General features: G+C 48.2%; 6 protein-coding genes across 6 annotated transcripts; 3 read left to right on the forward strand and 3 right to left on the reverse strand.

The window, feature by feature from the left end:
- Positions 1-65: 65 nt before the first annotated feature.
- On the reverse strand, positions 66-762 carry DEU56DRAFT_833022 (uncharacterized protein). Its single transcript, XM_041354637.1, has 4 exons — positions 635-762; positions 530-586; positions 272-478; positions 66-221 (listed from the first exon to the last, which is right to left on the reverse strand). The coding sequence occupies exons 1-3, from the start codon at positions 725-727 to the stop codon at positions 290-292; spliced, it is 339 nt and encodes a 112-aa protein (XP_041203112.1). The 5' UTR covers positions 728-762; the 3' UTR covers positions 66-221; positions 272-289.
- Positions 763-2,553: 1,791 nt separating this feature from the next.
- Positions 2,554-6,528, forward strand: DEU56DRAFT_746275 (NAD(P)-binding protein; the record flags this gene model as incomplete). The annotated part of the gene is made up of 13 exons (XM_041349192.1): positions 2,554-2,820; positions 2,870-2,915; positions 2,969-3,109; positions 3,173-3,238; positions 3,287-3,408; positions 3,534-3,647; positions 5,045-5,129; positions 5,385-5,689; positions 5,743-5,788; positions 5,839-5,979; positions 6,038-6,103; positions 6,157-6,251; positions 6,394-6,528. 13 exons carry the CDS (start codon positions 2,554-2,556, stop codon positions 6,526-6,528), a joined length of 1,629 nt encoding a protein of 542 aa, XP_041203113.1.
- Positions 6,529-8,864: 2,336 nt separating this feature from the next.
- Positions 8,865-10,447, forward strand: DEU56DRAFT_864707 (uncharacterized protein). Its single transcript, XM_041355372.1, has one exon. The coding sequence runs from the start codon at positions 8,922-8,924 to the stop codon at positions 10,326-10,328; it is 1,407 nt and encodes a 468-aa protein (XP_041203114.1). The 5' UTR covers positions 8,865-8,921; the 3' UTR covers positions 10,329-10,447.
- A 5,822-nt stretch (positions 10,448-16,269) lies between these two features.
- On the reverse strand, positions 16,270-20,132 carry DEU56DRAFT_984191 (uncharacterized protein; the record flags this gene model as incomplete). Its single annotated transcript, XM_041359988.1, has 9 exons — positions 16,270-16,499; positions 16,952-17,273; positions 17,319-17,633; positions 17,686-18,054; positions 18,102-18,128; positions 18,194-18,457; positions 18,508-18,853; positions 18,929-19,146; positions 19,800-20,132. The coding sequence occupies 9 exons, from the start codon at positions 20,130-20,132 to the stop codon at positions 16,324-16,326; spliced, it is 2,370 nt and encodes a 789-aa protein (XP_041203115.1). The 3' UTR covers positions 16,270-16,323.
- A 918-nt stretch (positions 20,133-21,050) lies between these two features.
- On the forward strand, positions 21,051-21,642 carry DEU56DRAFT_917974 (uncharacterized protein; the record flags this gene model as incomplete). Its single annotated transcript, XM_041358053.1, has 2 exons — positions 21,051-21,063; positions 21,134-21,642. 2 exons carry the CDS (start codon positions 21,051-21,053, stop codon positions 21,640-21,642), a joined length of 522 nt encoding a protein of 173 aa, XP_041203116.1.
- A 350-nt stretch (positions 21,643-21,992) lies between these two features.
- Positions 21,993-22,373, reverse strand: DEU56DRAFT_917975 (uncharacterized protein; the record flags this gene model as incomplete). Its single annotated transcript, XM_041358054.1, has 1 exon — positions 21,993-22,373. The coding sequence occupies one exon, from the start codon at positions 22,371-22,373 to the stop codon at positions 21,993-21,995; it is 381 nt and encodes a 126-aa protein (XP_041203117.1).
- Between the last annotated feature and the right edge of the window lie 312 nt (positions 22,374-22,685).

Consider the following 22,685-nt stretch of genomic DNA (forward strand, 5'->3'; position numbering starts at 1 on the left):
GAACTGAAACTGTAAAAATATTGAGTGTTGCGCTTGTCACCTTGTGGCCGACATGTCTAGATGGGAACCGTATTGAAGGTCTGCGTGACGAACTTTTGCGGTCACAGCCGGAGAGAGGAAGACCCTAACCAATACTCCTGTTGCTTCATCACTGATTTATGTGAGGGTATAGATATTACACGAATTATCCTGTATATATGAGAGCGTAATCTGTCTCCATGCTTGTTCGATTTAGCGCCATGAAGGTCGTCAATCACGAACAAGCACTCACGAGCACAACCACAACAGCCTATGCGCTTTCGCTGGGCCACCAGATACCCGTCGTTTTCCAAACTAGCCAGAGTGCCAGAAAACAGCCAACGATATACATTATTATCCGCGTCTGCCTGATGCCGCCTGCGCCAGAGAGACCGAATGCTTGCGCAGCTCGTCGAGAAGACTGAGCCAAGGACGTTGAAAAGCTAGAGAAAGCGTTTCCCTACGTGCAAAAATTAATATTTCAAAGCAAAAAAGGGGATCACTGAGGTACCGTGTCATCGAGGGTCAGATGTTGTCTTTCGGCATCGTCGTAGATGTCTGTGGTTACCTGGAAGACTATTCAGAGGTTTGCATAATGAGGCGATATGAATCGTACTCCGCGAAGTGTGCGTATCTTCGAATGTAACTCATCTAGTCGCTGGTCATTCTGTGCTTCGTAGGTGTCTTCTGCAGTTCGTGACGAAGACATGGAAGGAAGGAGAGGTAGCGTGGGAACCGCACAACAGTGTGTTTCTCCCAACTTGAAGTTTCTCCTTGGTTTCTTATTCTTTTCCTGGCAGGTCTACACTTACCCAAGTTACTGGTCAGCTTGCGAAACAATATATTGTTACATTCCTGCATGAACTCGGAGACCTCTACCTGAACGCTTACAGGGTTCTGCCTTGGTTTGTGTCTCAGTTTCAGCTGCACTTTGGCCCAGTCGGTGCTCATTGGATTTCATGGAAGGATACAAGCAACCTCACCTCGTAAGTGCCGACATATCACTGCCCCTTGCCACAAGATTGAATGACCAATCCTTTTTGCTGTTAGTTGATGAGAAACATGCAGATTTTTTGGTTAGACTGCATTGTGCAAGTGATCTGTGGGCTCATCTGGTTAAGTTTTTTGTTTGTTATGTGGATCTTATGATTATGTGGGTATAAACTCGCGTGTTTGTAACAAGCTACAGCAATTCACTATCGACATGTCCATTCAAAGGGGTGCTGCTCTCGTTTCTCGTTCTGCTCAGCCTTGGTCGGGGAATTGCGCGTCGTCCGACTGGCTTCCATGTCGCTCTCAGTGATGTTGCCACCAACCATGAGCAATTTATCGCAATAGAAATTGAAAGCCTTGGGACAAAGTCATGCATCGTTTCTGCTGACGTTTTCAAGGAAGACCAAGTCAAGCAAATGGTTGTTGTAAAACGCACTCAAGTGGGTTAGATGTTGTATGTCCACAGGCTCCACGAGCACCACTGGATTAATTCTGTGCTGATCGCTACCTAACAGATAGCTGCAGTCCGTTCTTATCAAGTGTGTGTGTTTCTACCAAACCGGTCAACCCATTCCACCTATCATAACTTTATGACCCGCCAAGGGTCTTTCAGGTACACCTGCCGCCGCGTATTGCGCTAGTAAATCCGCCATTCGCAACTTGACGCAGTCCGCTGTTAGGTGTTCGGTTCTCCCAACCAGGTTGCCGTGACCAAAAGATCTCCAACTCTCGAGCTTGGTGAATACGACATTGCTGTAAATTCATATGCACCAGGTCCGATCCGTGGACATTTGTTGACACCAATACATTGCGAATGGACATAAACCCAGTGTTGGGATATCGCCGGTGTCGTAAGCTACCTTGCATCGAAGGAAGCACACCTTATCACTGGTGAATGCTTTGTGGTGGTAGATCGGGACGTAGCTGACTCGATCCGACTCCACAGGACAATGCGTCATATCAATGTGTAATAACAAAACTGGATGCTGATCTAGCCTCTATATCTCAATGAATGGAGATGTCGTTATGTCGTGATTTCCCGTGCCGTGGAATGATAAATCCCTTGTAAAACGCCCACCCGTTGATTTCGGGTTCACAACAGCAAATGGCCTGTTTTCGAAGCAGGAATAACGAAAACTACCGTCTTACAGGGTTTGGTCGTAATGTCATGGGCGATATCCATCAGATGTTACGCCGGTATCACAGCCAGTTGTGGTCAAATTTTGCTTCAGACAAGGCTCCATTCGTTACCATTGGAGTTTTCGATCAGCAATATTCTGATCATAACTTACACCCCGGACACAGCTTGAAATCCCCGATAGCTTACTTTGAACAGCACCAATTAAATCACCACACGAGCTGAGGCCGTAATCACTGTCGTCGTCATTAGCTTCTACGGCGAGGAATATTCCAAGAGTGGTTAGTGTCTTCCACCCACAAATGTCACAATTACAACACCTCTAAGCGATTTAGGATTCCTCTATATAATCCGATTGCACCACGTTTGTCGGTCTGGCAAGCCCATCATCTTCTACCATAACCATGTCGCCTCCAAGTCAAAAAGGGATCGCACTCATCACAGGATCTGCTCAGGGCATTGGTCGAGGTATCGCTCTACGACTTGCGAGGGACGGCTTCGACATTGCCTTAAACGACCTCCCAACGAAAAGTGGGCAGCTGGCCGCTGTAGCTAGTGAAGTCGAAGCATTAGGACGCAAAGCGTGTATCGTGATCGCGGATGTAACGATCGAAGAGGAAGTCAAGAACATGGTCAACGACACTGTAAAAGAGCTGAGCGGATTGGATGTGGTAGGACCCTGAGCTTTCCTTTTGTAGAATCTTGCTTATGTTTCCACAGATGGTCGCCAACGCTGGCATTCCAGGAGCCAACACAGTCTTGGCAAGTAAGCTCGGAGTTCTTTGTTGTTCAAGTATGCAATCTCACGACATGGTGCAGCCACTGTTGAAGATTGGGAGCGTGCATTCACCGTTAACGCCCGCGGAGTCTTCTTGTGTTATAAACATGCCGCAGTACAGATGATATCCCAGGGCCGTGGTGGTAGGATCATTGGCGCAAGCTCCATTGCCGGAAAGATAGGTAATTGATATTAATTTCCGCTTGGAGTCGGGCTCGACGGGTTGATATGTGCACTGTCTGCAGGATTTCCATCAGCTGCTGCATATTGCGCTAGCAAGTTCGCTGTCCGCGGATTGACGCAGACGGCTGGTGAGCAGAAACATTCTCAACTGTGAATGAACGCTGAATCTGATCCAGCTCTTGAGCTCGGAAAATACAATATCACAGTCAACTCCTATGCACCGGGTGTCATACAAACCGAGATACGTACGTTCTATGTGATAGTATGTAGATCGAAGCTGATCGATTCCGTAAACTCAGTGGATAGCATCTCTGACCAATCAGGAAATGTCAGCCTGGCAGACGAAGATTCGACAAATTATCTCGTTCAGGTCTGTTCCCTGCATATTCATGTGTCTCTGTACTATCGGCTCACGCCGCGCAGCTCATTGGGAACCGACCGATCAAACACAATGGCCAACCAGAAGATATTGCAAGCATTGTCAGTTATTTGGCATCAAAAGAAGCGCATTTCATCACAGGTGAGTATTTATTTGCCGTTCATCCCCTGCAGTTTGTTTGACGCTGGAACAGGGCAATGTGTAAGTGCACAGTGCTGCCCACATAAGTTTCAAGGTATTCACTACAGTGCAGATTTCGGTCGACGGAGGCATCGTTTTATCTTAGTAAGCTAGACGTCTTCCCAATGCATCTTCAAGAGGTACCCGCTCAAGAAACGCTGAACATGATAGGGGGTGGGGGGTGGGGTTAGAATGGCTCCTGTTGGGTTCTAGCACATTAGTCCGAGTATCACGTATCAATATTTTTCTTCTGTTCTCAAGTCCTCCTGCTGACGTGCCGCGGTCAAAGGTTAGTATTTGGCAAGTTCGCACGTCAAAGACACCCACAGTGTTCTAGAATGATATCTGGAAGATAGCACACTCCGACTTTTAAAGTTTGACTCGACATCTAAATGCTGCGGGAAGTCAGCGCTACAGCCAGTAATCGACTGAAGTAATTGTAATTAGTACATACTTATGCATCAGGGGTTTGAACTGATCAAGAACTTCCCTCCAACGGGAGTTCGAACGTTGGAACGTTCAATGTTCAACTGTGACATGATTCATCATGCATTTATGCAAGTATTTGGGATTAACTATCTTTTGTTTTTGTAAGGGCGTAACATCAAAGCTGAAACGGTAGGTTGGCTGGAATAATAAGAACTACTAAGGGAAAACAAAAGCGGACCACAAATGGATGGCGGTTCCAGGGATGCTCCGTCCAGGGAATACCCTGTCAAGGGCTGTTGGGAAGAGCTGCCCGAAAGCAGTCTTGTCGAACCAGGACAACTAGGGGGAAGGGCCCGAATGATTGTCGTTGGTACAGGGGAAATTACCAAATTCAGCATACTTCTTAAAGCCTATGATGGGCGGCGATTGCCTGTATTATGTAAGGTGGCGTTCACGTCGACTTGAACATCCATGTCGCTTTCTCCGGGTATCCCTGGACCAAGATGATATTTATATCGCTATGCAGATTACAATTATGCTTTATGTGCGTATGACTCAATCTAAAATGCAGCTTCAAAAATGACACAGGCCTTTCTCTTGCCTTCAACTGCACACTCTCGACCCTCCAGAGACCACATCACCACCAGCGCTGGCATATCGTTAAATATGATGCTGGAAAAAAAAGAAGACACACGGACACTTGCAAAAAAACACACGAACGAGGACAAACAACGGCTATGATATCGGGCCGGGAAGATCGTGATGTCAACGAATAAATTTTGAGACCTGTACCCTTTTCGGGTTCAGGAATTTCCCTGAGCGGGTACCTGTCTGTCCCTGTCAATGGGACTCCGGGAGATCACAACCCTGACTTACTTATGATCTGCAATATGACAACGCTGCTGCAAGCTGTTCATCTGGCTTTCATTTACTTCACAGGGCTCAGCACGTTCAACTGAGAAGACCGTATTCGGTATGGTATGGCTTCAAACTTAGGAACTTTGGGATCTCCTCCCTGAAGGTAGTCAGGGGTGGATCGTTCCTAGCAAGCCTCGCATCCTCTGCAATTAGGTGAGCATTACGGCGTATTATTACTTATGGGGAAGACAACGATGACCGAGGGGGTACATCGAAGCGCTCTGTCAAGCAAACTGACTGTGACAGTGAAGGCTTGCAAGTACGTTCTATCCCCTTTGGAATTTAATCTTGTGCTACTGTTTCCGGACACCATGATAAGTGACTTCAAGTATTTCAAAAGGTATTTAAAACCCCATAGACTACACCAGGGACTGCTCAAACATTACCCGTGATGTCTCACTCCAAAGGTGTCGCCCTCGTAACCGGCTCAGCACAAGGAATTGGCCGTGCAATAGCCATCAGATTAGCTCAAGACGGCTTCGATTTAGTGCTTAATGATCTGCCGGGAAAGAAAGAGGCACTGGAAGACTTCGCAGCCGAACTTCAGCGGGGCGGAGAACCAGAGGGTTCCTACCATCCCAGGACATGCATTGTGACTTGCGATGTCAGTGAAGAAGACGAGGTGAAGAGTATGATCGATACCGCAGTCAACGTCCTAGGCAGCTTGGATGTTGTGAGTAGCGACGCGGAATGTATGATCGTTGGACTCATAACATACTACCCCAGATGATTGCGAATGCTGGAATTAGTGCCATGGTAGATCTCTTAAGTGGTGTGTGGATCGATCGTGAACCAAACCTGGCATACTCACTTTTCATGCAGAAACTATAGAAGGGTGGGACCGTATGATGCGAATCAACGCCACCTCCGCATTCCTGTGCTATAAATACGCCGCCATCCAGATGGTGAAACAGGGGCGTGGCGGTCGCATCATCGGTGCCAGCTCTATGGTAGGAATTCAAGGTAAGAGGTTCTGCCTGATTCAAGTCTGGTGCCTGAAATGACTACGTTTACTATGAAGCCACATCCCCCTTGCTGTCGTACAGTGCAAGTAAATTTGCTGTTAGAGGTATAACGCAAGCGGCTGGTAAGGTTATTGCCTCATGCATGTGCATTAGTAGTACTAAATGTCTCACAAAGCACTGCAACTCGGTCAATATGGAATCACAGTCAACTCCTATGCTCCAGGCATCATAGCGACACCCATGGGTAAGTGCTACAAGCATTTTTGTTGCGTTATGTCCCTGTAGAATCATGGACAGTTGTCGCATCTAAGGCTCAAGTTGTGAAGCGAGGCGACAAGGTTGACTACTTCCAAAAGGTGCGACCAAGGGATTGATGTCCACCATACCATGTTTTGGCTAAACTACGACACAGACGATTGACGCCTCTGCAGTTGGATACGTCGGACAACCGGAAGATGTTGCCAGCGCTGTTGCATACCTAGCTTCCAAGGAGGCCCATTTCATCACAGGCAAGTTTCCCATCCGGCAAGGGCTGTATGTGAACTAACTCGTAATTCTCTGGGTTAGGACAATGTGTAAGTTCAATTGAACCACTGGTATGTCGAGCCACTGAGACGAGGAGCTGATTTGCACGCAGATTTCCGTCGACGGTGGTTTGATGCTGTCTTAACTGAACTGTCAATCGTGAAATTTCATTTGGAACCCACAAGTTATATGTCGAGGACGTTTTTAGTCGATTTGTAGGTTTAAGTTCAGAAGAAGTTCTGTGTAATCTAGCGGAATCGGGCCGTCGTCGATTGTGATCAAATACATAGTATATATTTCATATTTTTCTCTACGCACTATCGTCGAGAGAACAGTCCAACGGTATTGATTGAATTTGACAATGTGCGGGCCTTGTACAAGCCCTCAACAGCGAACAACGATACCTCGATATGGCAGACCTATGGCTAAAGAAAACGGAATCCGGATTCGTACATGCATGTGAGGAGTGCGAAAACTTCAAAACTTCAATAAAGCGAAACGTGTATTTGCGCACAACGGAGAAACAGGGCAAAAAACTACAAGGATACCTCCACACGGCTAATTGTGCGGGCGGCCACGGACGCGACGTTATTTGTTTTTGCCTGCCACCAGAAGACAGCCAATAGTGTGGCCCGGATGCGTAATATCCTGACAGTGGCGCAACATTATGGCCTTGATGAGTTTAGAGCAATCTTCGTGATGTGATTCAGTTAGACGCCAAACGTCAACTTAAAGATCCAGCACACTGGTATGGCGTGCTCCACATGTGGCGACCTATCGGAAGCGGAGAGCTTAGTGATCGTTCTAGGCCTTCATTTCCGTGGCGAAGGAGGATGCCTTACAAAGGATGACGAGGGGTACCGAGGCATAAGTAGAACGGAGATCTAGTTGCAAAATTGATTGTGATTGACTGTAGTGCATGAGAGAACCATGAACATGCTCATTGCGGCGCGTACATTGTGCAGAGAACGAACTTCAAAGGTTGCTCACTGGCGTTATGCTCCATGACAGGCCTTTATGAAGAGAGGCAGTGATAATGGAAGAAGCGATATGAAATCTATGTATGTAGCAGCGTGGGGCAGAATCAAACTAACCCTAGATAGGCGCTTATACTACTCACCGCACACAACACCCACGGCGTTATCGTGTCCCAAAAGTACGCTCCTCGTCAACTTCAAATGCTGCTGATCGTGAATCTCTGTCTAGGTCAATGTGAAATGACATGGGATGCCTGATTCAGATGCCGCACGAGGTGTTTATCCCAATACTTTGAGGGAGCAGACAGCGGCACATGGGCACAGTGTGGGCATCCGCGTTCTTCAAAGACGATTAACGGGTTGTCACTGATTCATCAGACTATACCTTGCGAATTTGGGACGTGCTGGAAGAAGGTTTGGTAGGCAGCTCTTTAACGGGCCGCGTATTCAACGGCTGTTGTACATGATTCGGAGACTGGCGCTGTCCTCGCAACACTTGAGGGTCATCGTGAATGGGTACAGTGTTGCATTCAAATTTCAGCTTGGGCTTAAATTAGCTCCAGATCATCTGACCGTAAGTACTATCCGGGTTTGGTGCACCGATAACGCCGAATATTTGCTCAAGGTCAACTTGAACGCTCACCAAAAATCAGGTTCGAAGCATCGTGTAGTCGCCTGACAGCCACCCATCTTGTTTCCGCATCATATGATCAAACAACCAAATTCTGGAACTCGTCTAACGGAGACAGATCGGTCAACCTTGCACTGGTCACACTGGCTGGATCCGCTCGCTTGCCATTTCGCCTAATGGGTCTTTCATTGCTACTGCCTCGGAGGACAAGATTGTGCGGATGTGGAGCAGTTCTCCATGGGGAGAAATTGCAATACAGAAAGTCCAAGCAGTGTGTTTGACTGTATGCCCTATCTGCTTCTTCGTGTTCGTGAGTGCCACTGAGTTGAGACAGTGGTGGGATGGATTGCCTCCGATCTATCAAGGACATACTTCAGCAAAGCAAGGCGGAGGAAAGGAAATCTGAGAATGAAGAAGGACAGAAACTACTTCCTCACAATAGCATGCAGGTATGCTCTCACCCATGATCATTTACCCGTCTATCCATCGTGATACTGGTCTTCACTCAGCGGCGTGTCGGACTTACATAATCCTATTACTCGACTCAAAAATCGTTCTTGGGTAAGCCCAAATTTTATTCCCGTACACCGACTACCAACTTAAGTTGACGCTTGAGAGCATCGTCCAGGTCTCTTTGGTGTACCTGCAGGCATGGGAACTAACGGGCTCTACGTGATCCGCTATCGGAACATGTATTTCAAATCGCACCACGGTTCTGATGGTTATCCAGAAGGCCTTGGCTTACAGGTCCTTCAGTTAATACGACAGCCCAATGGCATCGTGATCTATCGGCAGGAGTTTGGAGAGATGCTGGACGGGTTGAAGAGCCCTTCGGATTGTCTATTATGGATAGAAAATGGCGACGAATTCGAGTCCCCCTCCCTGAAGCGGCCGTCAAGCGCTTGTCTCTACAGTTACGAGATCGATCTTGATCGCAATATCTTCCACATAGACGGGTTTCCGTTTTTCTCCTTGGAATGCCTTCCAGACGATGAAGTTTTTATCCAATCTGTTACCGGACGCCTTCCAGACGAGAATTATGACGAATCCTTTTCCGCAGATCATTACGGTCACACAGCTTGCGCATTACAGTGCCCCCCCGAGCACAAGTACAAGAAGCCGGCACCACAGACCGTCGACGATTCTGAGCTCGCGACGTACCAGTCTTTGAGGTGCACTGGGTCTCAGGTGGCTTTGAGCGACCTGCTCGCCATCAGTGACATCCTATGTCAAAACGAGCATGTTCGGGTCTCATTGTTAGAGGTCATGGTCGGGCAGTGCATGCGTAACTCAGACTTTGGAAGAGAACTATACGAGATTGAGCTTGTCAATGACCACAAGCAACTCACGGACAAACAATGGTCGATTGCATTCTTCATGGCCAGCATTACGTTTGTTCCCCAGATGTTTGACGATATGATGTTCGTTTACCACCGCATGCCGGAAAGAAAGGAGTTCACATGGGTTCGCGAAGACACTGTTGTTTTCATCGCAACATATTTGAACGACAAGAGTTGCCTACAGGCCTCTGTGTCACGCCTGATCAACACGATCTCGGAGCAGAAGGATAATCCTGGTTCTTACTTTGGAATCGCGTTTTCCGTTTATCATTGTGTAGTCGTCAAAGTCGTCAAAGACGCACACACGATGTCATTCAGCCATACGGACGCCCTCCAATTTACACCATCATTCTACGCAGAAACGCCTTCTACGCCGGGCATCACTGCTCTCGCCCGTCTTGGCCACCGCATTGAACCCGCACTCTTCAAGCGTATCCTAGAAGTTAGCAAGCACTTGTGGCACTTGAGCATTGAAAAGACATTGCCCGCTCAGGGAGCTGATAGCAGCCATGATGTGCCACACAACATCATCTATCCACCGCTTCCTCTTGAGCTTTGGCTAGAGATCGCCCGTTATCTCCCCCGCTTTGATCTCATCACCTTCGGATTGGTCTCAAAAATATGCCGGGAAGCAGCTTTGGTGCTACTCCGCTATCCCCACATCTATGGCTATCGCCTGGTCGCTATTCCAAAGATACCCAAGTATTTGCGGGAGCGACACCGCTCTCTGCATACTGCACGTTTTTCCGCTGTACGAGGCGACATTTTTTATGATGTGGATATTGGAATGGAGTGGAAAAATATAACATCAAAGATGATCGACTTCAAAGTTGGTGGTCACTGGCTTACTGTGCACTTTTCAATCTGCGGATGAAAAGCCTTTCGAATAGAAAGTCCTCTTGTTAGTTGTCATCTACTGTTGTTACACAACGACAACACGAGTGTATGTAGATGATTGTTCATAGACATAGCCTATGATCATGATGTCTGGACAAAACAACAAGAACAGGAACGAGAATGCAAGCGCAAAGGTAGCAGACTAAGTACGCCCGCGCGACAATAAGCCACGTTGCCTTGACGCGGCCGTTGTGAATGTCGGTGAAAAGAGGATAGGACATGCCGACAAAACTCTTGGAAAGAAAAGAAAATTTATCTACTAGGCGCGAGGCCGTTACAAAAATCATGATCGTCATAAATGCGCGACGTGATGGGAGTCACCCGCGCCTTCGTAAGGTGGAGGAGGATGCATGTGAGAAATGATACCCGATGCGAAAGATGTGGTGGGGAGCGATTACAATGCATACGAGCTCAGCCCAGGGGTTGTGAGCTCGGCAGCCATTGGCCCGCCGAGCCCAAGCCTCCGTCAAACTATTTGTTCGGCGGGTACCCTGGAGAAGATACACAGGTTGATACGGAATCTCAATTACGAGAATTGAGGTTTGGTCGCGCGCCTCGGACGGTCTTCTGGCACACTTTTGGCGGCGCAGCAGCGTGGTGGGGAGTACAAGAGAATTGTGTCGGATCACTATGTCATCCATCGCACATGTTAGGGACTTGGCTGTTGTTTAAACTTTATAACATGATGGATGTCACGATCCAGTGGCGAGGCATGGTACCTGATAATGAAAGACGAGTTGAGTAGTAAAGAGATCTCATCACACTGATACACAGAACTAGGGTGTCAGACGCAAGTTCTTTGGTGAGTGGTTTCGCTGCACACAAATGAAGAAGGTACTGCATATGGCGTGCATTTAGCTATGAACAGGTGGCAGTGGCGATGGAACGAAATGAGATCCACGCTGCAGCAGCGTGGTGGAGAGCCACTGATAAGAACGCTAGATAAGGACCTACCTGAGATGGGTTATGGGCACAAAATCGAGGCTACTCACTGCACATCAGATTCACGACATAAACACACTCACAAAGGACACTCGTCTACCGCTACCGACTCTTTTTATCTCTCTAGGCCAGCAAGCACAACATGTCAGTGGAGCTTGATGTGGCAAGAAACACAGATCTTACGGTTGAAGGGCGCTCGGCGCAGCCGCGGATAATGTTAGGACACACATCGTCAGTGTTGTCAGCGGCGTTCTTCAAAGATGGTCGAAGAATTGTCACTGGTTCATCAGACCATACCCTGCGAATATGGGATGTGCAGACAGGAGCATTGGTAGGAGCACCATTCAAGGGACACAAAGGCTGGGTGCGATCAGTCGCTGTATCCCCAGACGACAGGAAAATTGCGAGTGGTGGAGAGGACAAAGCCATCATCATGTGGAGTGTCGACAGCAAGCAGAAAATTTTCGATCCCCTGGTGAAGCATACACGCGATGTGAACTCGTTGTGCTTCTCCCCCGATGGAAAGAGACTCGCAAGCGGGTCATCTGATTGCACCGTTGTTGTATGGGATACAAATAATGGCGCTATCCTCGTGACACTTCGTCATAATGTTTTGGTCTTGACTGTGGTATTCAGCCCCGATGGGTTGAAGCTGGCCTCGGGATCAAAGGATAATCTTATTCGTGTTTGGCGCACCAATGACGCCGAACTTCTTCTCGAGTTCAACGCTCACCAAGATCGGGTTCGAGGCCTTGTGTGGTCGCATGACAGCCAGCAACTTGTCTCCGCATCATACGACAAAACGGTCAAGTTTTGGAACTCGTCAAATGCAGACCAGATCGGCCAACCTTGCACTGGTCATACTGACTGGATCTACTCACTCGCCATCTCGTTTGACGACTCTTTCATTGTCACTGCCTCTTGTGATGAGACTGTGCGGTTGTGGAGCACAAAGACGCACCAGCAAATAGGGCAGGCGCTTGAACACACCTCTTGGATTGGTTGTGTTGTGGTTTCTCCCAACGGAGAATTGCTCATGAGTGGGGATGGGGATGGGAAGGTTCAGCTCTGGCCCATCAAGAACATACTCGAGCAACACAACGCGGAGGAGAGGCTGAAGGAGGAGGTGCTGATACTTGAGGCGGAGAAACAGCGAGTCCTTATCGATCCTGTTGTAAGCACCAAGGTACGTTCTTGCCCCATTATTTCTCACTCGCTAAAAATTAATGTTCGGCACAGCTGCACAGCCACGCCAGCGACCACGACGAGTCCTCTGACAATTACGATATTACAAGCAACCATTCCTCGAAAACTCACGCAGCCTCTAGCACTCACTCGTTCAAGTTGCACTCATTATTCGATGTGAGTTGATTTCCTTCGGTGCATCTACTACTTACCGTACCCATTACGGAATCTGAGCATGCTTTACTATGCAGGTCTTCCCTATAATCAGCACGGCGGTTCGCAATGCATGCATCGCTGGGGACTTGCATACTGCTGAAGAGATCTTGACCCAGGAGATTCATGCTGATGGCGACAACTGCGATTCATATGCCAGTCGCTCACTTGTAATGGCGCGAAATTCAGATTGGGATCGTGCACTTCAGGATGCAGTCAGCGTAAGACACTCTGCCTATTATGACTCTCGACCTGACTCCTCGGTGGCATAGTCAATTTCTATCCAGCCCTCATTAATTGGGTACACATCTAAGGGCATTGCCCTCTGCGGCAAGGGGAAACTTTTGGATGCCATGGAAGCTTTTGATCTGGCTTTCATATTTGCTACTCATGACCCGATGATCGTCAATCTTTTACTGTTGATTAAGGTACTCTCCTTACCATTGTGGTTAGTCAGTCTCGTACTAAGACTTCAAATTTCAGGCTGTTGCGCTTTTCAATGCAACTCATCACGACGAGGCAATCCGGCGAGTTCAAGCCCTAACCACTGCTTGCCAGCACTTAGATACACTTCCGTGCAGCATCGTACACATGAGTTCCATGCCAGAACTTACGAGTATCTTCCTCCTGAAACGCACTCGCCAGTTATATCTACGTGTACAACATGCAATATTTGCTTGCGAAAATGGGCGATACGAGGAAGCCGCTGAACAATTCACAGCCAGTATCACGACTATAACCGGCTCGTCATTATCCACGACACTCCGCGAACCTAGGTTAAAGATATTCACCGTGGTGCGTCATTATGAAGTCACAACACTTCCAGTAATTGATGGCATGCACTTTACAGCTCTTCGGTTGGGACTTGGATTCGTTATGGCAAACTGTCCACCAACGACAGTGTGACGCGTTCCTCCGTGCGGGTCGAGTGATCGAGGCGGTAGAATCACATCAATACATTATGCGCGTGCTTGACGGGGCTGCGCAAATCAACTGTCTCGAATGGTCTACCAGTGAGTACCTTATGATCTTGGACAAGCGAACATCGATATTGACCCCGGGGTTGATTAGCCTTCAAGCAAGACTGCACTGCACGCTGTGTCGTACAGGGAGACGAAGCTATCCTTGCGCACAATCAAGCAAGAGGAATCGAACTTTATTCCGCAGGGATCAGGTTGGATCCCTCGTACGACCCTCTCTTTGTGCACCGCAGTAAGGCAAATTTGGGACGGAACCTTTACGCGGAAGCTCTTTCCGACGCGGAACAGGTGCGGATGATGTACATAATTTTTAGCATTGTGGTGACATGGTCAGTGTGTAGGTGATCAAACTCAAACCTTCGTCGTATATTGGGTACGAACTGAAGCATGAAGCGCTTTACGGGCTACAGCGCTATGAAGCAGTCGAGACCTTCAACATTATGCTGTCCAAGTTGGAAGATGCTTCTGATGCACATATACGACGTAAGTGCTGATCTTTCATGAGTCAATGTGAATATCATTACATCTTTCTCCAGAGCTGCGTCAGCAATATCATTATGTCACTCCATCTGAAGCAAAACACGCTATTCGAGGAGCTATCCATGCTCACATGGACACCGCTCCACTTCGTTTACTCAACACCTCCACTGGTTGTTTATGCGATCGAGAGGCACAGACAGATGCCTTCATGGAGAGCACAGACTACAAGGAGCTAGTGTCTTCATCGACGACGCATGGGCACCTCCAAATGGAGTGCATCAAAAAAGCGGTGGTGATGTACTTCCGTTGGGTAATGTTATCACATAGGTGGGAAAGGAAGGAGCCGCTGCTGCCCGACATACAGAACAAGGTCGTGTACGACTTGGATCCAGTCGGGACCATGTTGAAGCTGCAGACGTTCTGTAGGATCTCCCGTGATGCAGGATATCGCTGGGCGTGGAGCGATACATGCTGTATCGACCAAAATAATAATGCTGAGCTCCAGAGATCGATTAATTCTATGTTTATCTGGTACCGCCATTCGTACCTTACGATCGTCTACCTATCGGACGTTCCTCCCTCGTCGAAGTCAGGCGCACTGGCAAAGAGTGCTTGGAATACGCGAGGATGGACTGTCCAAGAGTTCCTCGCTCCTAAAGTCATTCTCTTCTACCAAACAGATTGGACCCTATATCTCAACGACCACTCTCCCAACCACAAGGAGTCGGTTGCTATCATACATGAGTTGGAGGATTCGACAGGCATAGATGCGCAGGCCCTTGTCGCCTTCCGTCCGGGGATGAAAGGTGTACGAGAGAAACTCCAATGGGCGTCGACACGTGTCACTACGTTACAGGAAGATATTGCATACTCATTGTTTGGCATCTTCGGTGTTCACCTATCTATAATCTACGGCGAGAAGATACATCACGCTCTGGGGCGGCTTTTTCAGGCAATCGTGGCTCAGTCAGGCGACATAACTGCTCTTGACTGGGTCGGAAAATCATCCGAGTTCAATAGTTGTCTGCCAGCCGACATTTCTTTATACGAAGCGCCGCCATTCACACCGCCACTGCTATCTGAAGATAATATGCAGGCGTCGGTCTCCAGCCTTCGAAGTGACGCGGATGTGGAGTTGGCTTCGAAATTGTATAGCCAGCTTGACAACCTGTGCGCTCCTCGTTTCGCGAACCGTCGACTGCATCTTCATTGCATCACCTTTCCTGTCACCGGAGTCAGAAGGAAGCAGAGGCCTGGTCAACACCAGGAGACATATTTCACCTATGATGTCAAGGCAGATGGGCTTCAAGACTTGTTAATCACCACCGAAGACAAGCTCATTCAGTTCTCGCACGCAAGACCCACTCAGAGTCGGCAGTCATTCTTGCTCGTCCGTCCCTGGAATCGTCATGACCTCGGACTTCCTGACTTCTCGGACGAAATGCAGGCCGCGCCCGGGTCTCCACTTGACGATTCAGTTTGGGGGTTCCCTGAAGAAGTTGGGCTAGTTGATCTGGAGTCTCAGTCACGAGCGTTGAGGTTGATTGTTCGCCTTGGACAGCCTTTTGGCGCACTTTTATTAGCGCAGCAGCGTGGTGGAGAATACAAGAGAGTCGCATCAGACTACGATATTATCGCACGGGTCAGGGATATGGCTGTTTTTTTTATTTTTTATTTATTTATTTTATATCCAATTTCTGTCCCATTGAGAGATGTACTCTATGCGGGACAATACATTCTAGTCTACGGGACCCCCAGTGTCCCTGTCGCATCTCTGAGTGCACGAATGCCCTGATGTGAGTGTGAACCCCACCAGTCCGCCGTTCCCGCCGGCCGTTTTAGACGTGCCCCTCACTAAGACGAGATGACTTTGTATATGTGTGTACGTGTGGTTTTTAATCAGTTTCATGTATGAACACGTACTCGGTCGCACGATGCAAGCTGGTACAGGAATCTTTTAAGTAGCTGCAGAGGTTTTTCATAAGTGGATTGGTAGATGACCACGTGTGAGTGTCGTTGGTCTGGCCCAATCTGTCTGACTGATGCTGCTCGGTGTTTGGCGAGATCCCGTGTATTCGAGTGGGGTATAGGGTGGGTGTTGTTACAGTGGGTATGTGCTGGCGTTGTACATATCAATTATGTCATTACAATTTCTATACGAACGAAGCTGATTCAGTCTGGAGGTTTGTGATCCACGGCGTCCTCCTTGCACCCCAGGTCAGAGTCGACATAGGCTGATGAGTATGAGCGTTCGAACTCCTCACATACAAGTTGCTCCGCAGTTTTGATCCAGCTGTCTTCCCAATGTGCCACCTTAAAGTATGATAACTTGTGTTGGGGATGTAACACTAGTATAACGAATTAGAAAAAAAACCCGTGAATAGCATCAGGAAAACAACAACTTACTTATTTCACTTTTTTTGTCACTTAATTTAATGAAAAGTGAATGATAAGTCATTTGAGAGAAAAGCGTGAACCACTTAAAAAAGCCCACTCAATTTCTGGAGTTTCGCTTTTTCAACACTTATTTCACTTAAAAAAGCAGACAAAGCGGCACAATTGTTATTGAAAGGGGGGCATACAAGTAGAAATAAGCGTAGATTAAGCAGACTCCCTAAAATAAAAAGTTGGGAGCCATTCGAACATAAGGAGAAAAAGGTGGGCATGTGGGCAAAAGCGATGATGGCGACATATATCTACTGTAGGGCGGCGGCAGCGGTACAATGGCTTGAAGACAAATCCTGCAGCAATGTAGTATATGATGTTAGCGGCAAGACGAAGTCTAATAAATAAAACTTACAGATCATAGCACGCTCGTCCTCGTCCTCCTCGTAGTCGTTGAGCGAGCCTGGTATTTCAGCGACGTCCTGTAAAATAGCGCGCGCCATTTTTACCGTAGCCTCCACGTAGCCGGTGGGTTTGCTAGAAATAGACTTGAGGTACAAATTTGTAGCTTTGGACCAGCGAGCTGCCGAAAATAAGAATGGCGCATTGGTTTTTTTTCCTGTAGCCTTGTTAAGGACCTTGGGAAGCTTAATCGTAAACTTTCCTCTCAATGCAGACAACAGAATCTCTTGAAGGTTGAGTTCCTTGCGCGAGAACATACAAAGGGCACACTCGAGCTGGAAAAAATTGAGTGTGATTAAAGCATTTAAGATTGAACTCACCGCCACAGCAGAAAGGGCAAGAACACGTGATGTCCCGGTCGTTGCAAGCGCTCCTAAGTCGAGGGAAGGAACCTCCACATAACCATTGATGGCGCTGAGGTGCGCTCTACCATACAGCTGCAGTATAAATGGTGAACGATATGCTGTAAGGGGGTTGATATTGTCGGGGTCCTCGTATAAAAATGCCCAGCTGGCGAGAAGGGAAGATGCGAGTTCACTGGAATTGCAGTCAGTATTGCGTGCCAAGAAGTTGACGATTATGACAATGGCCGTTGAACCAAAATTACTGCGCCATTCGGAAATACGCTGTGCAGTCTAATCGAAGATATAACATCAGTTAAAGCTGGACATAAATCGGCAAACTTACAAGTAAATGTACCACACCGCCGTGAACAACAGCAATCTTGAGTTCGTGATATACCACGTTGAAAACGAGCTGGACGTGATGGAGCAGGACGTCATCTGGAATGCTCCAGATGTCTTCATAAGTTCCTGCCCACATCATTTTGGTAGGGAGGAATGTCTTGGCCCAGCGCTGGTCTGCTTGCATCGCCGGAGGCAAGTCAGCCGTACGATACACGCCGTGTGACTTCATATGCTCTGGTGCAGTATCCATGTTCTGCTGGCGTTTTCGGGCAGGAGCCTGGGCTTGGGCATGTGGGGTGCCGGAAGATTCAACTTTCACCTTTTTTGGAGCAGGCGGCTTGATGTCAGCATTAGAGGTGGTCGCAGATGTCTATACAAGTGTCAGAATAAACACTATTGAATTCCAAGGGTACTTACCGAAGTCATCATGCGCAAAACCTTCTCCTTTTCACTACGATAGGGTTAGCCTGTGGCGGTTCACTATCGGAGTCCTCAATCAAATCTTCAACATTGTCACGATCGATGTCCATGGACCACTGGGACTGCTCGTCATTGTCTGAGATAGAATCAACACTTGCTTTCCGCTTGAGGGCCGCCGTGGCTATGTGATCGTCCATCTGTGTGAATGGAGCCTCAGGCTCCTGCAAGTCTTCATCCTCTTGCGTGAATGAATCCATGAGTTCATCGTCCGAGTCGAATTCTATTGGTGGTATTTGTGTGAAGGGAGCCTTGGGCCCGCCGCAGTCTGAGTCCTCGTCAAAAATTGAGGCTACCTGTGAAGAAAATCGTTAGTGGACTGCACCAATTATTTATGGTCAATTACCTTAGATTTCCCCTTCTTTTGCTTGCTATCCAGGCAAGCAGCCTCACGCTCCAATGAATCGTCTATCTCATCCGCAAAGCCACCAGTAAGGTCATCATCTGGGATACAATCAGCAACTTGAGTTGGGGGCAGGGGAATCTTAGTCTGAATCCGAGGCTGATCAGCCGAGGTTGCTGCTGAGGAAGCAGTGTCATGCGAGAAAATTGTCGTTGGAGGTGCTCGGGTTGAAGTGCTGGATTGGCAGGATGATTGGCGGGACACTGACTCCAACTGTCCAGGCCTGACCCCCGAGACCCAGTTGGTCACTCGGCCACCTAGTGCGAATTTCTGAGTAGCCGTGTTGATGCTATAGGTAAGATTGAGAAAATAGAGTGTCGATTCAGTTAGGAGCAACATTGTGGTGGTGAGAACTAAATCTTACGATGATGGCGTGGAGCCTTTCCCATCAGCACGTGCCTCAAGCTTATCGCCATCACCTTCTGCAATCAACGATGACTCGCTGATTTTCTTTTGCACATTGCTGATAGCGTCTCTGATCAATTTCTTTCCACTTCTCTTAGCAGCCTTCTTCCCTTTCCCCGAGGTTCCATGATCCACGGGCTCAGCAGCATCCTCTGCCACATCAGCGTCCAGGCTATACTGTCCAAATTATGCATAACCATGTCTGGTTAGAAACTACACCATTATGCATGGTTGTCTCTAGTCCTCGAGGCTCGAGCCATTATGCATCATGTATGCATGATGGATTCCCACAATGCATAATGCCGCCGGTAGGTTTCTCTTAGCTCAGTCACCCTCTTTTGTGATTTTCGTACCTAATACAGCTAATGCTTCCTGCTTCCTGCTTCCTGCTTCCTTGCTTTGTGCTTTGTGCTTCGTGCCCGCTTCTCCTGCTCTCCCGCCCTCCATTTCCCTTACCAGCTCCACACTGGACCTACCACTGCCCTTGTACCGCACTGGACCTACCGCTGCCCTTCTACCGCACTGGACTTACTGTTTCCCTTGTGCCCTTGCTACAATTACATTTTGCTGCCCTCCTCGAACGTTAGACACTTGCAGAACACCTGCCACTTGTACCCCTGCACCCACCACAGTCATCTGACCGACCTAGAAAGTTGTAGCGCTCAGCTTTCACCACGTAGCTAAATCAACCTTTGGAGTGCTTTTGAGCACTCTCAGAATGTCCTGGCGCATCTTGAGGTAAGTGTGTTGCTACCGTCGTTTGACCCATCCCATCATCCTTTCGCGTCTTCATCATTGTTGCAGCCGCAAATCACAACAACCAAGCTAACCTTATATTTCGCATAAACCTTCTGAAACTTCTGCATTTCTGTCCTGTGCATATCGACGGACTCATCCCCGTCCACGTAAAAAATCAACAAGCAAGGTTCGAAACCAACCCCTCCTTTGGACCGTTTCACGGGGGGATTGGGTGCAGTCACGCGCTGGAACACTGGCATGTAGTGATGCCTACGCATGACTACCGTTGATCTGACCCATGCGCCGTTAATGATGCCTGCAATGTTGCAAACATTCATGGGCGCTGGGATAGCAGAGTCGCAGACAATCACATTTTGCGGGTGGTTGCTTGTCTCTTTCATGGTCATCACATGCCCATTCGACATCACAGACACCGTTCTCATTGGGTAAGCGACACTGCTTGGTAAGTTCGCAGAGGGTGATGATCCTACCCTTTCGCAGATGATCCCGGAGGTTCGAACAGGTTCAGAACTTGGACCGGAACTCTGAGTACGAGGACTAGATTGATGTCACATACATGTATATAGCTAGTTTTCAACAATTTTTAAATATGTTAACGACACACGCGTGAAATATATTGTAGTTGGATTCATCAGAGGCTTTATGTATTAATGTAGCGGTTAAATTTGTTTAAAATCATGAACATCGAAAGTGTCCCGAAGTGGTAGCTGTGACTGGGAGTTTCGTCTATGTATAGTAACTACTAACTTGCCATCTCGTTCAACTCAATGATCAATGTTCAACCAGCTTTATAATGTTCCAAGTCTTTTTCTGTTACATCGACTTCCCAACTTCACATGGATAGACCAAACTTGATCCTTCAAGGTCAACACAGGTGTCAAAATCAATTCCTTTGCTGCCGCTGCATGCTGTCTCGGTCTGGAAGCCATGAGTCCCATGACCAGTATCTCCGAGTCTGCTAGCAAGTACTATTCGAAGCACCGTCGGTGAGGTCTTATCATCTGCTGTGGCCTAACATTGATAGTGATTTCGATGGATGTCAAACTACTGGCAGCTGGTTGAGTTTGCCTGCCGAACGGAAGGGTGAGCAATTCACCTGATTCAATGTGCGTGCGTTTGGCAACCCCTCTATTCATGTACTTCCTAATCCCTGTGCATTGCGCAGCATTTCGTTTCAACCATAGTCCAGGCCCTATGCAATTGTGTGTGCTGTAGAGCAGCTCAGCGATTAGCGCTCATTCTGACATACCCTGTCTTGGAACGACATTCGCAAGGATGGAAAAGACACAGGCAGCGATGGAAGGGTTGACGTCTAGACTGAGATGCTCGAGGATGGTGCCAATTTTCCGTATTTCTTTCCCACTGTCATGCCTGCTACTGACAACACATGAAAACTGATAACTAGAGGCCAACAGATTACTTCGTGTCTCTCCTTTGATCTCCTGCTCGTCTTCTTCCCTTGTCCTGCACTCGTCCATCCTCTGCACTCTCGTCCATCCTCTGCACTCTCGTCCATCCTCTGCACTCTCGTCCATCCTCTGCACTCTCGTCCATCCTCTGCACTCTCGTCCATCCTCTGCACTCTCGTCCATCCTCTGCACTCTCGTCCATCCTCTGCACTCTCGTCCATCCTCTGCACTCTCGTCCATCCTCCGCACTCTCGTCCATCCTCCGCACTCTCGTCCATCCTCCGCACTCGTCCATCTTCCGCACTCGTCTGAGCCACGTCAGCAGTTGCTGATGTGCACTGGGCGTTTGCGCATGGTGTTCGTGGTGTTGGGAATGGCATGGTGTACGTGGTGTATGTGGTGGCCATTGTCGATGCAACACCTCGAGATTGCAGTCGAACCCGGTTTGAACACGAACTGGACCTCCCAAACACATTCAGATGTGTTTGGTCCAGAGTTCGACTAACAGCTAACCCTGAACCTATCCTACCTGGTAGTAAGAAAACAGTGTGCAGTTCCCACAAGGAGCTCACCCCCAGCAGTGGTGGTGCCCTAAATAGGATTATCAACATTGTTCACAAGGCTTCTTTTTTCATCCGTGTTGGTAGCTATATATAATCATTGAATCGGGCACCGAGATCGCGATTTTAGAAGGATGTAGCCAGGAACACAGTAAGAGAAGATCCGACATGTCATATATGACAGCCGAGGGCATTATGCATTGTGAGAACAACTACTATACATTCATGTACAGTCGAGGGGATTATGCATAATGTCAAAGACTACAGGTAGCCATGCATAACGGCCTGTGTCTAATCAGCCATAATTATGCATAACCTGGTCAAGTACAGGTGCAGCGTCTGGTACGTCATCTAATACACTATTAGTGCAATTGTCACCTTCCTTTACAGTACCCTTTGTCGCCTTTCGAGCCTTTGGCTTGGGCCGAACAGGAGTCGCCTTGTTGGTGAGTAACTCCTTCTGTACCTTCTCCATCTCAACCTGCATACCAGCAAGGCGCTCAACTCCTTTTTGGACCGCCGCTTCTTTGGCTTCTTTGGCTTCTTTAACGGCAAGATCGTCAGCAGCCTTCTGTGCCTTGGTGCGCCTCTTGGTCTGTGCGTCGAGCACTATTTTTCCAGGTCTGGCGGTTGCATTCGATGCACGGGTACGGTGGGAAGCTTCTGTGGAAGACATTGTGACTGGGCAGATGGGCGACTTGGGGGTGGAGGGATGGTACATTTGCTGGAGCAAGAAGGAAGTAACGGGAGTTGGTTGAAAAAATTCATAAGTCTCACCCCAATGGGTGCCACCTGGGATGTCTCAGAGCATGCGCAAGGACCACAACACACTTCAAATTCCATGCGGCTACTTACACTGCACTCGCTACTTCAAGACTCAAGGAGGGTGCAAAAAGCACTGGAATGTTTCCCACCCAACATTTAGACAAGCCACCGTCTCGCATACTGTCACGGTCGAAGACGAGCCCGAACTACCGGTCAACAACCA

Source organism: Suillus clintonianus (genome assembly GCF_016758775.1).
Source record: "Suillus clintonianus strain FC179 chromosome Unknown DEU56scaffold_120, whole genome shotgun sequence".
NCBI lineage: Eukaryota > Fungi > Basidiomycota > Agaricomycetes > Boletales > Suillaceae > Suillus > Suillus clintonianus.